This window comes from Tenrec ecaudatus, chromosome 1 (genome assembly GCF_050624435.1).
Source record: "Tenrec ecaudatus isolate mTenEca1 chromosome 1, mTenEca1.hap1, whole genome shotgun sequence".
NCBI classification, from domain to species: domain Eukaryota; kingdom Metazoa; phylum Chordata; class Mammalia; order Afrosoricida; family Tenrecidae; genus Tenrec; species Tenrec ecaudatus.
In genome coordinates, this window is record NC_134530.1 from 160645251 (window position 1) to 160661548 (window position 16298).

Here is a 16298-nt window from a genome sequence, read left to right on the forward strand (position 1 = left end):
TCATGTGTGACCAGTTCCTTATTTTTCCAGAAGCCTATGATCAGATCATAAATGCAAAGCAGAAAAAGATGCTAAATTATTGTGGTCTCTACTGAGTGGGATTGACAAGAGGAGCTATTGTGTCACGGATCACCGTCCATTCAGCGGCTTATTAGCCCACAGTTTCATTTGGCTGGGAGTTTGGACACAGCTTGACTGGCTGCTCTGGGTAGTCTCCCAAGTTGACAGTCAAGGTCAGGATGGGGCTATTTGCCTTGCTGGAGCCCAGAGCCTGAAGCTCAGAGCCCGGAGCTCGCTTATGAGCTCCTGGGGTGGTACTGTAGCAGAATTCAATTCTGTGTAGGTGCAAGACAGAGGTGTGTGTGTGTGTGTGTGTGTGTGTGTGTGTGTGTGTGTGTGTGTGACTGTCAGCTGGGGACCACCCTGAGCACCCAGAGGTCTCTGCAGTTCCCTGCCATGTGACCCTCTCTATAGACCATTCACAATATGGCAACTCACCTCCTCAAGGCCGGCAGGAGAACCTCCAGCGGCAGTTGGTTGAGAAGGATGTGATGTCATCACGGGATGGGCATCTCCCTCTTTTGCTGATAAGTCTGTCACAGGCCCATCTACGCTCCACTGGACGGGACTCGTTGGAGGTGAGCGCAGTTACCTGAAGGCGTATTTGTCGTCGGAGCTTTGGGAGGAGAGATGTCAGAATGAATTGGAATCAGTAGAGGCTTCGCAGAGGAGAAACTTACACTCCTCTGCCTGTTTTCTTTTCTTTTAAAAAATAATTTTATTGGGAGCTCATACATCTCTTATCACAATCCATCCATCCATCCATGGTGCCAAGCACATTTGTACATTTGTTGCCATCATCATTCTCAAAACATTTTCTTTCTACTTGAACCTTTGGTATCAGCTTCTCATTTTTCTGCCTCCCTCTCCCACCCTCCCTCATGAACCCTTGATAATTTGTAAATTATTACTACTTTATTCTTTCTCAGTTTTCATAGGACCCCCTTGCAGTCTTCTAAGTCAAGAAGGGGAGGGTTCTGCTGGGTCTGGTCTTCGCACCCCATCATCTCTGCCTGGGGCTCGCTCTCACCTGCCACCACCAAGTGCCGGTGGCTCTCAAATATGTGCTCTGGTCCAGGTGCCTTATCCCAATGACAGGCTTGGGCATGTGACCATGCTGGACAATTTCCCTCAGATTTCCTATAAACAAAACCAACAAAAAACCAAACTCACTGCCACCGAGTCACTTCCGACTCCTAGTGACCCTACAGGACAGCATAGAACTACCGTAGTGCAATTCTGGAACTATGAAAGCTTCGTCTTTCTCCCACGGGGCCACTGGGGTCTCTGAACTACTGACCTTGTAGCCAGCAGACCAAGATGTCTCTGACGACGCCACCACAGCTCCTGCCCCGTCTCTGATAGGTCCTTCAAATGTAACAAGCCTCCAACTTGAACTCGCTACTTTCTCTGCTAACCAACCACTTCTGTGAAACCTCCTCTCAGGAGATACCCCAACTGTCCTTTTGTCAAGCCTGGAAACCTTGCCCCACAACCCCACCCCTGCGGCCCAGGCGGTGATCCATCTGGTCCTTTCTCACTAGCGAGTCTCCTCTGGGGTCTCACCACGGTCTGGGTGAACTTCATCCATTCTCACCCGAATCCCAGCAATGCTTCTTAACTGAGCTCGCTAGAGTGATGCATTCTCTACCCTTCCGCAGAGTCAATGTTCTGAAGCACACATTTGAGAATGCTGCCGCTCTGCTTTGAAGGCATTCTGAGGTCTCACTCTTGAGGAGCGACATTCCCGCTCTGGAGAATACTCTTCAATAGCCCAGCCCCCGGATCTGACTCTTGCCTTCCTGTTCCATCACCGCTCTCCACTCCCTTCCTTTGCCCCTCTGCACCAGCCTTACAGAACTTACCATTCTTTAAAAAACACAAACAAACAAAAAACAAGACTATTATGAGCGTTGGTGACTTATTTTTTTTTATTTGAATTTTCTAACACGTTATTATAAAAAGAAATGTTCTTCGGGCTGGGAAGCTCATGGTGAATTCACTGTTTTCTCCATCCAACACAACTCAGTGCAGAACCTGGAGGGGGTTCAAAGAATTCGGTAATTACCTCCCGTGTACCCATCGCCTGAATTTTACTTCTATTATTCACTTTCTCAATATCTATTCCTGTCTATGTTCACCCATAAATCTATCCGATTTTTGAAGCACTTCAAAGTAAATTGCAGACAACCCCAAAAGTTGTTGCTACCAAGTCAATCCAAATCAGAGCAAACCCTGCAGACAGAAGAGCGCCGCTCCACAGGATTTCTTTCTTTCTGAAAATCACGCCATCATCGTTTTTCTAAACTTTTACTTTCTAGTTGCGCCCTCGGGATCAGATCCTTTCCCCGCTCTCCACAGGGTTTCTGAGGTTGTGAACCTTTAAGGAAACTGATGGCCACCTCTTTCTCCTGCAGAGCAGCTGGTGGGTTTGAACTACTGGCCTTTGTGTTAGTAGCCAAACATGTAGCCCAGGTGCCACCCAAACCAGGCTAACAAATCCCCTGTCATCGAGTTTATTCTGACTTACCTTTTGTAGGGTTTCTGAGACTGTGAGTCTTTATGGGAGCAGACAGCCCCATCTTTCTCCTGTGGATCGGCTGGCGCGTTTGGACTGTGAAACTGGTAGTTAGCAGTAGTCTAACGCTTTCCTGACAACATCACCAGTCCTCTTGAAACAAGTCCACTTCCTCCTAAATGCTTCAGGATGTTTGTCATCAGCTAGAATTCTGAGGGTTTACATATTTGAGCAGACTGAGTGCTCATATCAGAAGAGCTCATCTGGGAAGTGATTATGTTACATCATATTACATTATGAAAGAGATAAGCATAGTCTAGCCAAGTTGACAGATCATATTTGTACCCCCCCCCAAAAAAAAACACAGAGAAAAAGCTCTGCTGAGCGGAGCTTTCATAGTACACATTTTTCCCGCTTGGCGGCAATTGAGCAACTCGCTGAGTTAGTGCGCCCAGTGGCATTGCTTGGGAAGGTTCTCTCTGGTCACAGAGAATTTTTTTTGTAAAAGCAGTTTTGTTCAAACACTGCTTTTTGTGATGGCTGGATTCAGAGAACAGTGTGCAGCTGTGAAGTTTTGTTTCCTGCTCAGGAAAAATGCCACAGAAATTGTTGTGATGTTGAACACAGCTTACAAGGACAGCGCGATGGGGAAAAGTCAAGTGTACGAGTGTTTTTCTCATTTCATAAAAGGTGAAATGTCAATTGATGACAAACCTCATTCTGGACGTCCGTCAACTTCCCGAATGGATGAAAATGTCGACTCATAATGTATTTGGAGTTCGTTCCACCAGGTCAGACGGTTAATCAAGCTTTCTATTGGGAGGTTCTGAAAAGACTGCATAACAGTGTGTAACAAAAAAGGCATGATTTGTGGCAGACAGGGTGGGGGCAGGGGGCTGGTTTTGCCACCATGACAATGCATCTGATCACATAGCCATCTCAGTGAACCAGTTTTTGGCAAAAAACCGCATGCCTCTCTTGCCCCATGCACCTTACTCACCTGACCTCACTCAGTGCAACTTCTTTTTGTTTCTGTGAATGCAGAGGGACATGAAAAGACAGCAATTTGTGCACATAGAAGAGATAAAGAGAAAAAAAAACAAGGGAGGTACTGTCAGCCATCCCAACAGATGAGTTCGAAAAATGTTTCCAAGAGTGGAATCGCAGATTTGACAAATGTAGTAAGTGTAATGTAATTGAGAGTGTTTTAAAGGTGATAAGGTAGGGATCAATTATCAGGCATCAAAGAACAAAAAATCATATCACTGGCTGCACACCTCCATGATACGATCGCCGAGGGCAAACAGGTGCATAAGCGAATGTGGCGAAGAAAGCTGATGGTGCCCGGCTATCAAAAGAGATAGTGTCTGGGGTCTTAAAGGCTTGAAGGTGAACAAGAGGCCATCTAGCTCAGAAGCAACAAAGCCCACATGGAAGAAGCACACTAGCCTGTGTGATCACGAGGTGCCGAAGGGATCAGGTATAAGGCATCATCAAAAAAAATAATAATCTTACCATAGTGAATGAAGGGGGAAGTGCAGAGTGGAGACCCAAAGCCCATTTGTCAGCCATTGGTGATCCCCTTGCAGAGAGGTCTAGGGGAGGAGATGAGTCAGTCAGGGGTGCGATGTAGCACCGATGAAGAATACAGCTTTCCCCCAGATCCTAAATGCTTCCTCCCCCCAACTACCATGATCTGAATTCTACCTTGCAAGTCTGGCTAGAGCAGAGGATGTACACTGGTGCAGATAGGAGCTGGAGGCACAGGGAATCCAGGGTGGATGATATCTTCAGGACCAGGGGTGTGAGGTATGATACTGGGAGAGTAGAGGGTGAGTGGGTTGGAAAGGGGGAACCGATTACAAGGATCTACATGTGACCTCCTCCCTGGGGGACGGACAACAGAAAAGGGGGTGAAGGGAGACGCCGGACAGGGCAAGATATGACAAAATTATAATCTATAAATTATCGAGGGCTCATGAGGGAGGGCGGAGCGGGGAGGGAGGGGAAAAAAAAAAGAGGACCTGATGCAAAGGGCTTAAGTGGAGAGCAAATGCTTTGAAAATGATTAGGGCAAAGAATGTACGGATGTGCTTTATACAATTGATGTATGTATATGTATGGATTGTGATAAGAGTTGTATGAACCCCTAATAAAATGTTACAAAAAATTAAATACATAGCTTTGAAAAAAAATTCTGGTTTTTTGGGGGGTACCCCCTTGTATATACACTCATAAGAGGCTTCTTTCACTCACTGTAATGTTTCTGAGATTCATTCATATTGCTGTATGGACCTGTACTTCCTTTCTTTTCATTGCTGAGTAATATTCCATCATTTGAATAGATCACAATTTATTCATCCCTTGTCTTATAATGAACACCTGGGCTGTTTTTCATGACAATTTAGTATTGTTGTTGTAATCGTGTTTTACAGACTGAAATGGTTATTGTTTTGCAAACCATGATGCACCTTGCTTTCACTTAATCGTGTACAGTAGCCAGGGGACTGCTCCATAGACCAGACCACAATAAGGAAGAACTTCCTAATTACTTACTTGTTTTGTTTTCTGTTTTCTCTTGGGTGGATCTCCCCTAAATGAACTAATGAACATCTCGGTCATTTTCTTTTCTTGTGTGAAGACAAAGAATACTGTCATGATTAACTTCATAAAACATCACTTCAGATTGTCCAATTCTTCTTAATGTGATTGAACCACCGAGTTGTATGGTAGATAAATTACATGCCAATAAAACTGTTAGGGATAAAAAGACAGAGAATGCTCACTTATGGTGAAAAATGTAACTAACATCACAGAACAATTTCTGTGGGAATTGCCAAATGGGAATGCAACTTGCCGGGTATACTTTCACCAAAAGTCAATAAAATGTTATTCTTAAAACAAAAATTATTAATTTTTACAGCCACGTCACATGGATGTGAGTGTAACAGTTAAATGAACTCCTAAAAGAAAATGACTAGATCACGGAGTCTGTGCACTTGTACTGCTACTCACGGCACGTGCCCCAGGAAACTCGCAGGCATCATCTTTGTATCCTCTGGCCACTACTACCGGACGGGAACAGAGGAGGCACTCCGCAGCTCTTTGTGAAATAAATAAATGGGAAAAATATTTCAGACACGTCTTAGATGTAGTCGCTTTGAGGAATGAGTAACAAGGTGCTCAAGACCAGGGTCTCGGAGGTCAGCAGGTCAACATGCAATGTTCTGCATCCTTCCTTGGTGAGCAGTGGCTGGTGTCTTAAGAGCTTGGGTGGGGCCATTTAAGGAGCCACTCGTGATCTCACCCAGTCTAGAGAAAAAGAAGGGTGAAGAAAATTGAAGACGCAGGGGAACAATTAGTTCAGCGGGCTAACGGACCACACAAACGTCAGTCTCCACCACCCTGGGACCACGTGAACTAGGTGGTGCCTGGCTGCCACTCACCAACTGTTCCGAAAAGGATCACATCAGAAGGTCCTGGAGAGAGTGAAAGAAAAATGTAGAACAAAACTCAAACTCATTAAAAAAAACAAAGACACCCAACCGATTTACTGGTGGGATAGAGAGTAAGGGAATCCCTGAGACCAGGGTCCTCAGTTACGCTCCGGTCTGGAAAGGAACCCACTCTCATCACTCAATCTGCTGTCAAACAGACAGGCCTCTAAGGGGAGCAGTAACACGAGGGAGGAGGCAGAGACCCACACCTTTGACTAACCAACCATCTGAGATGTAAAAAGGTAGCGTTTATCCCAGGACACAGTTCAGGAGGGTTAGGAAAGAGGAGTGGAACCAGGAAACAGAGAGGAAGTCAGACAAGTGGTAGTAAGTACATTGTAGGGAGGTAACTGGTGACATGGAACGAAATGTGTGAATCGTTGTATGGAAAACTAGTTTGCTCTGTAAACCTTCGCCCAAATCACAAAAACAAACAAAGAAAAAGCCCCTAGAAAACCAAACAAACGATTTTCGTGGCGTCCTGGTTGTGTCGCAGGTTAGCTATGGGGCTGCTAACTGTAAGGTCAGCGGCGTCAAACCACGTAAAGATTGAGAGATCGATAGCCTGAGACTCAGCAGGACTCTCCAGTCTGTTTCAGGAGTCAGAGAGCCAGCTAGACAGCAGGGAGGGCTTTTTTTTGGTTCTTCTTGTTTGAGGTTGCCGTCCTCCTCCCCACCGCTGCCATTCTCTGGTGCCTGGCTGTGCTAAAGAGGTCCCCTCCCATTCAGTGCACAGTTCACACCAAATGTTTCATGCCAACACTAATGTCATTATTATTTGGGGCAGAATTCTTATCCCAACTCTTATTAATTTCCATATTTATATAACTAATACGGCTTTCTTCATTAACGTGGTTCTAAAATAAGGTCAATTATTTTTATGTTCTAATTATAAATGACTCCGAGTCCTCATTCCACGTTACAGGAGATGTCTCTAATTCTTTTATTGGATTCCCCACTTCCCCATCCCCCCAGGGAGTCCTAGAAACACAGCTCACAAATTCTTTCAGGGACCTTGCTGTCGCTTTTTATCAGTTGCAGACCTCTGCAAGTTTCTGGCTTTTTAACAATGTATCCCTGTTGCTTCTTTTAACAACCCAGCCACTGCTTGTTAGCGGTGCGTATGCTCTATGCCTGTTTCTTCATAAATAAATGCTATTCTACATGTCACCTTTTTAGGATGATGGGCATTAGATGACAGTGTCAATGTAGACTGGTGAGGGTAGCTTTGGGCACACATGACAGGGGCAGTTGTCCATGGTCTTTAGCTTGCCTCCACGTTTTCCAGGGCAGATAAGAACACAAAGCTGTGAGCACTCTTCACCAAGGCTATTTCTCAGGCTTGTGCTTAGAGTGAGCAACCTTGAGGGGTGAAGTCATGTCTCTATCCAGGACCAAGAACAGGTTTGCTGATTGTTTCTTATAAAACAGCAGGTCCCCCAAACTCAGCGCTCCTTAGTTGTGATGAAAATTCACTGAGTGGCCAGCATCCATTGCTCTCTTTGTGTTACCTCGTGGGATTTGGGAAGCAAGAGAAACCACTACCAGCCTTCGGAAGCTCATCCTGCTTGCTGTGTCGTAATAATAGCCTTTTGCCTCTCACCCAGGAGTCTTGTGTTTTCTGTCAGCAACCATGAAACAGAAACAGACTGAATTTACTAGCCTGTCAGCAGGGGAGAATCAAATGCCAGACCTGAGAAGTAAGTGCTTAAGGAAGCCATTTTCATTGTTTTTGCTCTGTTTTTCTGACCAGGGAGCTTCAAAGAGTCTGTGGGAAAGAGGGAATGAAAATATAATGGGAATGTGCCACAAACTTTTTGAAGTCCCTGTGTATAGTTGCTTTCACTGAGCACACAGCACAGTTTTTGGTAGTATGTGTTTCGGTCAGCGGCCAAAAAGCATCACATTGTTGAAAGAAATTTGTTGTGCAGCTGAGGAAGACAAAGTGTATTTGAAACCAGAGTAACTTTAAAAGTATGGTTCCATTGAAATAAGTCTTCCTTGACTACTCTAATTTTTAGTTCTAAATCAGGGAGCCCATAATCTCCTTTCGATACAGGTGTTCTGTATACTGTGGGCATAATTCTCATGTAGTTACAATACATGAAAGGAAAGTTACACAAAAATAACTGGGCCTGAGTTCCTGTTACTTAATAGCTGGATGACTTTGAGCACTGGCGGGTTCAGCTTCCTACGACAGCGAAAGAGGGAAGCGGATTCATGACCCGCTTGTCACACAAGGTTGTTGGGACTACCCGATAAAATAGAGTATGCGAACACAATAACTGAACAAATGAGGAGTTATTAATTCAGGATGGGTCAATTTACCTCAGTTTACCGCAAGGCTTTTTGGAAGTTAAGACACGTAAGAGGATATAACATGAGAGAAACCAAAAACCTTGCCCCACGTAAACAGCTGAATCATCTCACTGCTGGGACTCAGTTTTGCTCTCCAGCCAAGAGATGAAACTTCTACGAAACTACAACTCCCAGCAGACTTTGCTCCCAGACGGCGACGCCCAGTCTCCGCTCGGGCGCGTGCCCAGCCCCGCCCCCCGCCCGAAACTACATCTCCCAGGAGGCTCCTCGGCGATTCACCGCTGGCTTTCTCCCCGCCCCCTGCCTCCCTTTTACCCCTCCGGCAGCTCCGTGGACAACTCGGGTCCCGCGGTCTGCGGAGCGGACGGGCGCGCGCTGGGGTCGCGCGGCTGCTGAGGACGGCGAGGCCGCGCGGGAGGGAGTGGAGGCGTAGGGGGGCGGGGGTGCAGCTCGCTCGCGCGCAAGATGGCGGATGAGGACGGGGAAGGGATTCACCCCTCAGCCTCTCACAGGAACGGAGGCGGCGGCGGCGGTGGGGGGCCTGGGCTCCACTGCGCCGGGAACGGCGGCGGGGGAAGCGGCGGCCCGCGGGTGGTGCGCATCGTCAAGTCCGAGTCCGGCTACGGCTTCAACGTGCGGGGCCAAGTGAGCGAGGGCGGGCAACTGCGGAGCATCAACGGGGAGCTGTACGCGCCGCTGCAGCATGTGAGCGCCGTGCTGCCCGGGGGGGCGGCCGATCGGGCCGGGGTGCGCAAGGGGGACCGCATTCTGGAGGTGTGAGTATCGGGGTCGCCCGCCGCCCCACCCTGCATCCCCCCCCTCCGCGTGCATCCCTCCCTTTGCCCTGTCACCCACCGGCCTCACCTTCCCCCCACCCCCAACTGGCCCTCGGGACCCCCGTCCTCTCCAGCCCTCCGCTGCCCCGCACCTCCTCCCCGCCCCCCGAGCTTGTGCAACTCCCACTTCCCCCTCCCCCTTCCACCCCTCCCTCCCGTAATGTCCAGTGTGTGTCCCTGCGCCTCCGGTGCTCCCCGCTCCGCCCCAAACCTCTGGCTTCCCCTCCTTTCCAGCCCCTCTCCTCCGCCTGCCCCTTTGGCATGCTGCTTCCTGCCCCTCGCCTTCCTCGGGAGCCGCCGCCTCTGCTCCCAGCAGACGGACGGACGGACGGCGCGGCGTCCCTGTCCGTGACCCAGCCGCGGCCGTGCCCTCCCAAGTTCTCAACCTCAGCATCGTAGTTTCTTGATCACCTCCACTCCGGCCAGCCCCCGCGGACTGCCCTGCCCCCATGCCCGAGTGGGCGGGCCTGGCCCTACTTTCACCTCTGGAAGCATCCTCTGCCCACCCCGCGCTTCCTTACCTCTCCTGATGGGCAAGCACCCCCGAATCTGCTCATGCCGTCCCGTTTCTCTTCCTCCCTCCGCCTTTTGTGTTCATACCACAAGACTGCACCTTCTCTTCTGACCCTCGCATGCCCGGTTTTGTCTGTCCGTTTTGGACGCTGCAGGCCCCTACTCCGCAACTCGTGTTCTAATCCCGTGGTCCCCATCGCTAATCCCTCTGGGTGAACCACTGATCCGGCCCCTTGCCTTCAGCTTCCTTCTTTTTTTTTGCAGTCAGGTGTATAGTAGCGTTCTCCTTCGCACCCACTTCTCCTAGAAGGCACCCAGTTCTTTCGAGCCTTTCACCTGGCCACGTTTTCAGGGCATGCCCTCTCCATTCTCTCACCTGTGCTTTCTTCCCTCCAGGCTGCTTTCCTGCCTCCCCTCTCTAAGCGCCCCTCCCTCCCTCTAAGCAACCCACCCTCCCTCCCTGCTGCAGCTCCCCTCTCCCTCAGACGCCCTCATCCTTCCTTCCCCACCGCATCCCTGCAGGCCTGCTCCCTCAGAGCCTGCTAGCTCATCTTCTGTGCAGACGGCCTCCTCGGCCCCAGTCCAGGTGTTACATTTGTGTTTTGTGCAGTATTAAAATCCGTGTGGTGATGGCTGACAGGCTATAGGTGTGTAAGCTCGCATTGTTCCAGCCTCTTCAGCAGGCCCCAGTCATGTATTTCCCTCCTGAGGGAGCCTATATTACATAGTCTTTTTCTTTTTCCCCCATCACACTTGGCTCTTACCCTCCGTGCTTGGGTTTACCCTCATACAACCATTCTCATTGTTCATAATTTTAAGTTTGATTTCCACACCCTTCTGGTAAAACAGATTTTTGCAAGGCTTGCAAAGGGGGTTAGTATCTTGCACATCTGGCCTATAGAGGAGTCTATTCTTAACCTCGTGCACACAACTCTCCCTCCCGCCCCAATCCTGCACATTCGTACCCTTTGGTATCCCTTCCTTCTGTTTCCTCCTCCTTTCCATCTTAGAGTAGCTCTCCAAAGCAAAGGTTAGGTGATTAGTGCCCCTGCCTTCTGTCTTTACTGTCAATAGGTGCGTTCTTTTTCCGTGAGTGTATTACTATTACGTATAGCTTTGTTCTCTGACAATGTAATGCTGTTTTAGAGGGCAGTACACATAACATTTAATAGTGGCTTGACTTCTTGTACCTGAGCACAGACTAGTAGTTTTTCTTTCTGGATGACGCAACATGGGTGGTATCTGACCAATGATTTCTTCTGGTAGAAGTTCTTGGAATTGTCATTTTCTTTCTCCTTTGAGAAGAGACTATCTGCGTATTCGCTCACTCACAGATGTGGTTGAGATCTTTCCCTAACGGCTTCTTTAAGAATTTGTAGGTAAATCAGGTGCAGTCGGTTCTTTGTAGTGTAAGCAAATGTTTGAAGCCTTTTCTGAGATGTGAAAGCTGCATGGACAGCAAGTGAAGGTGATTGTGTTGAAGGGTCACAGTCTGTTGTCAATCGGGTTGATTGAGTTGTTTCAGTGCCTTGGTTGCATTGTGGTTACATGTTGGGCTCCTAACCATAAGATCAGCAGTTCACAACCACCAGGTGCTCTTGGGGAGAAAGGTGGGGCTTTCTTCTCCTGTAAAGAGTTACAGTCTTGGAAAGCACGGGTGGGTGGGTGTGAGGGGGGGGGGCAGTTCTGTCCTGTAGGATCTCTATGAGTCAGCATTGAGCACATGGCAATGAGTTGTCTCAACTCAGGGAGCAGCCCCCTTCAGTTGCACCTGTATAATCGGGAGGAGACCTCCTCACTGAATTCTGCAACCGTCCTCAGAGAAAATGGAAACCATGCTTGTTCAGCTTGCCATTGTCCCCTTCAAAACTGACTAGATTTCCGTTGGTTTCGGAAAGAGGTAAGCTGCAGGGCTTAGGATTGTTGTGTGAACAAGTCCTGTGGTCTGTAAGTGCACAGCAGATGGCAAGCATTCTTGACTAGTTTGTGTTTGTGTATATGTATGAAACGACTTAGTTGCTTCCACAGCAGCACCCACGTATGAGCTTGGGATGAAAGAGAGGTGCAGGTGATCCCCCACTAGCAAAGGTAGAAGGACCTGCCCCCAGCCCAGGTTCCAGTTAGGCTCACTCCACCTGAATGAGAAAAGACGTATCCTTGGTGGTGAGTAGGGAGCATGTAATGTACAGGGCAAAAACCAGACTGTTTGCCTATCAAATTCCCAAACCCAAATCCTGCCAGGCAGTCTACGCTGGACTCTGCCTAGAGGTCCTTTCTCTGCAGGGGTGTGATGGTCAGCAGCCTTCTGGCATCGGACCCCAACTTTTCCAAGCTTGATTTCCAGATGACTGAAAGCTCTCCTGGCTCTAACGTGGTCATAGTGTGAGTTTCAACACAGCTGACCTCACTGGTAAACCTGCTTGGTTTCTTTTTCTTTCCTGACGTTCCAGAGCGTGCGTCTCTCAGAATTTCATGCGAGGAGAGAAAATCAGCTTCCCGAGAGACTTTCCCGTGGGGGCCACTGGTGCCTGCGACTTGTTTTGCTCTTCGCTGGTTGCTGCTCATCCTGTAGCGTTTACTCTCGTACCCACGGGCTCTAAGTGGCTCTCTCTGGTGTCCCAGGGAAGCGCTGCATGCTGATGACATGGCCATTGGGTGAGGGCTAGGGACAGGCGGGGCGATCCTTGTGCAGATGTCGTCTGCATCGAGTTGTAGGTGGTTATCTGGACTTCGATTTTTTTTTTTTAATGAAGACGTTCCGTTTTTGATTCATCTTCCTTACACACAAATTGCTCCCCCCCCCTCTTCTTTCTAACCTCCAATGTTGTTAGGTTACAGTTGTTTGGACAACTGATAGGGTTGTGAAAGAACAGAGCAATTTGGGGAATTGAAATATAAGGGATACAGTAAGTGCATCAATTTCCTCTTTTTTTTTTTCTTCTTTTTCTATCTGGCTGTGTACCAAGGCCTTGCCCTCATTGAATCTTGAAACAGTTGTGAGAGTAAATCCAAGCCAGTTTGGTTTCGTTTGTCCTTTCTTCCTTCAAAACGGACCTGATTTTAACGGGTTTGGGAAAGAAGCCTGTTGCAGGGCCTGGTTGGTGCCGGCTGCAGGGTGAACACGGCCTCTGGGTACTACTGACTGCTGATGGGAAGTTTCCTGGTTAGTCACACTGGACTCCACCTTGTAACCCTTCCCAGTGTCCACACACCGAGTGTCTTCCCTTTGATGTCTGTGGACCTAGAGGCTAATGAGTGAAGCATGCTTTCAACAAGGAGAACCAAAATAAATAATGTCCTCGACCTAATTATATGGTGTATAATTAGTAACATTTTACTTCAGGTTACTTTTCTGACGTCTATTTAAAGGATTTCCCAGGGCTGTGACTGACTTTTTTGAGAGATGCCCTCAGGAGGTTAAGTGGGCATTGGAGATGGACATGGACATGGCACCGGCAGGAATGTGGAGGCATCAGCTTTGCTGATGGCGGAGTGGTTCTGGTTGAGCTGCTAACCACAAGGTCAGCAGTTCAAAACTGCCAGTGGCTCCCTGGGAGAAAGGAAGTTTTCTGCATCTGAAAAGGTGTACAGTCTAGGAAACCCAGGAGCAGTTCTACCCTGCCCTGCAGGTTCACTGCGCGCCGGAATCCCCAGGATGGCATGGCGGTGAGTGTGAGCTTTGCAGCTGGGTTGTGTTTTTTCTTTGGTATGTGGGCAGTGTGGCCTTGAAACTTGGACCTCGGAGGTTGACTTTCCCCATTTGAAGTCATTTACATGCACGTCAGCCAAGGTTGTTTCTTTCTTCCTGGGTAGATTCAGTTTGTTTACTGTGAGTCAGTTAATGGTAGTGACTTACTGGTTTCTCAAAGTTACTTGCACATTTGTTTGGAGGGCACGGAGGGGGAGGGGCTTCATTTTACGGGAAAGTTTGGAGGTTGTTGACTAAAATGAGGCTGGTACCCACAGAAGGCTTTTACAGATGGGGGCCTGTACCATTGATCGGGAAGTCCTTCTCAACCGCTGCTCTCTCAGTTGTCAGCTACCTTGCTCAGGGCTTAGAACTTTTAGGTAGAAGTTAGTAATGCTGTTTGAAAAAGTGTTTTCTTGTGTCTTGGTGGAAGTTCACACAGCGAGCTAGGTTTGACAGTCGCTAAACAGGCTGTTGAGTGACGTTGGCTCCACTCTCCACAGTATGTCAGCACTCGCTTTAATTCCGTCTGGTTGTGCCTTGTGGCCAAGGGCATCTTTGTTGGCCGTGGCTCTCACGCTGCAGTGTGTGTGGGCATCTCCGGTGCTCTTGTCCAAAGTACAGATTGACCTTTAGGAGTTACACAGGCAGTGCCCGGGGTATGGGGTAGGAAGGAGCTCCGCTCCTAGCTGCGTCTTTATGCCTTTAGACCAGTGGTTCTCAACGTTCCTCAGGCCGCGACCCTTGCATACAGCTCCTCCTGTTGTGGTGACCCCCCAACCATAAAATTATTTTCTTTGCTACTTCATCCCTGTAATTTTGCTACTGTTATGAATCGGGTGATCCCTGTGAAAGGGTTGTTCGACCCCCAAGGGGGTTGAGACCCACAGGTTGAGAACTGCTGCTTTAGACGGAATTTGTAGAGTTGGAACGGGCTCTTTTTCAGCTTTACTGTAGTGTGTGTGGGAAGAGGCTTGGAGTCTTTGCAAGGATTTACAAGCTGCCTGTGCAAGTGAAGGTGACTTTGATGAATTTGTTGAGAGGGAGGGGGTGGTTCTGTCATTTCAAAGTGAGAGGAAACTTACGTAACATTAAAGGGTAGGAATTGTCCACTGTAACCTATTAAACCAGGAATTGCCGTGAGTTAAATAGGCCTTGCCCACGGCCTGGACAAGAAATTTTATAGTCTCTTCCCTTGCCAGGGGCGAATAGTAATACAGATGGTCCTCCAGGTACGAACCTGGAGCGACACCACGGGTTACATACACGCCTTGGCTTCTCAGTCTGTTTTATCTCTGGCTCCACTGAGAGTCTTGAGCTGAGACTATACCTGTACATCTGGAGTAGTGGTTTGTTAGCCATCTGCATTAAATACCAAGTGGAAAAGCAGTGATGTGGGCAGTGGACTAATGACAGTGTGTGCGTATCTGATCATCTCTGTTTTATTGAATCATGCTAAGCTGTTGCCATAAAGATAAATGGTTTGGGAGTAGAGCATGTTAATAGTAGCAATCATCATACCATTTTCCAGTTTTTGTTCTGGTTTGCACAGCATTTTTACCTTTGATTTTTGCCTCAGCCTGGTGAGCGAGGAAGATTATAAAGTCCGTGAGAGCAGGGATTGGCTTGAGGTTTAGAGTGTGTCTGCCGCACATAGAAGTATAGTCAGTAAATACTTGAATGACTTGCCGAGTACTGTTATCCCTATTTTATGGGAGGAAACGGAATTGCACTAAAAATAACCAGAATTAAACCTATGTCTTTGGACTCTAAATTTAGTATATTTTCCATTTGTCTCCTGACAAGTCTCTTTGTTTGCTCAACTGTTCTTGTCTGTGGATCATCAAAACTCAAGCTCCCTGCCACCGAGTTGATGCTAACTCATGGTAGCCCTGTAGAACGGAGTAGAACGGCCCCTGTGACTTTGAAAGGCTGCAGCCCCCTATGGGAGTAGAGAGCTGTATCTTTCTCCAGGGGTAAGGCTGGTGACTTTGAACGGCTGACCTTGTAGCAGCCCACCACGTAACCAGTGTCACTTAAAATTCACTCACATCCCTAGAAGCTTGAATAGTGATTGATTGCACTTTGAGTTATTATAAAACATGTACACGTTCTGTGGTTAAACACTCGACCACTAACCAGAGGGTTGGCAGTTTGTATCCCGCCAGGGGTGCCTCAGAAGAAAGCCCTGAAGGTCTGTTTGCCAAAGATGACAGCTACTGAAAGTCGTGGAGCCGCACTTCTGCGGGGGGCTAGGGGAGGTGGGATGAGTTGCAACTGAGGGGAGGGCACGGTGGGGGGATTTCTGAAACGCAACCATGTCTTTGAAGTCTTAACGTTGGGTGTGTAGGTGGTTTTATTTCCCCCACTGGTTGCACAGTGAGTTAAGCGTTGGGCTGCTAACCACAAGCTAGAGTAACAGTTGAAGCCCCCCAGCTGCTCTGTGGGAGGATGACGGGGCTGTCTGCCCCTGGGAAACCCTGAGGAGCACGCAGGACCAGGACCCTCTCTGACAGGGTCGCCGTGAGTTGGGATTGACTTGAGGGCAGGGAGTTTGTTTGGTTTCTCTCCTGTGTTGCATTGGGTGGGAGCCAGGTGCCCAAAGCGCGCATTCTTGGTCTTTCTTGTTATCTTTTCGCTGTTGGTTATCAGTGAAGAGAGTGTTTAACCACATAATTTTAGTGTTAAGGTGGTTGAAGTAGGAACAAATCAAAACTAAATTTGAAACTAGCATTTACCTTCCCTTCAGAAATTACTTCCACAGCATACCGGGAGCTTTTATTAGCAGCGTACAGAGTTGTTTGTGTTTCATGAGTTACTGTGAAGAGCAGGGCTCTTTCCAGCCACCACTGACTCGTTTGTTTCGG

The 16298-nt window shown here is 48.2% G+C and overlaps 1 protein-coding gene and 1 long non-coding RNA gene across 2 annotated transcripts in view; one reads left to right on the top strand and one right to left on the bottom strand.

Annotated features, from left to right (window-relative positions):
- Window positions 1-504: 504 nt before the first annotated feature.
- Window positions 505-2882, bottom strand: LOC142437053 (uncharacterized). Its single transcript, XR_012782183.1, has 3 exons — window positions 2591-2882; window positions 1926-2097; window positions 505-676 (listed from the first exon to the last, which is right to left on the bottom strand). It is a non-coding gene; the product is annotated as an uncharacterized LOC142437053 (long non-coding RNA).
- Window positions 2883-8844: 5962 nt separating this feature from the next.
- Window positions 8845-16298, top strand: part of SNX27 (sorting nexin 27) — an 81391-nt gene continuing 73937 nt past the window's right edge. Inside the window, exon 1 of the mRNA XM_075562119.1 lies at window positions 8845-9170. Coding sequence (XP_075418234.1) covers window positions 8860-9170 — 311 coding nt within the window. The 5' untranslated portion in view covers window positions 8845-8859. The remainder of the gene's footprint in view (window positions 9171-16298) is intronic.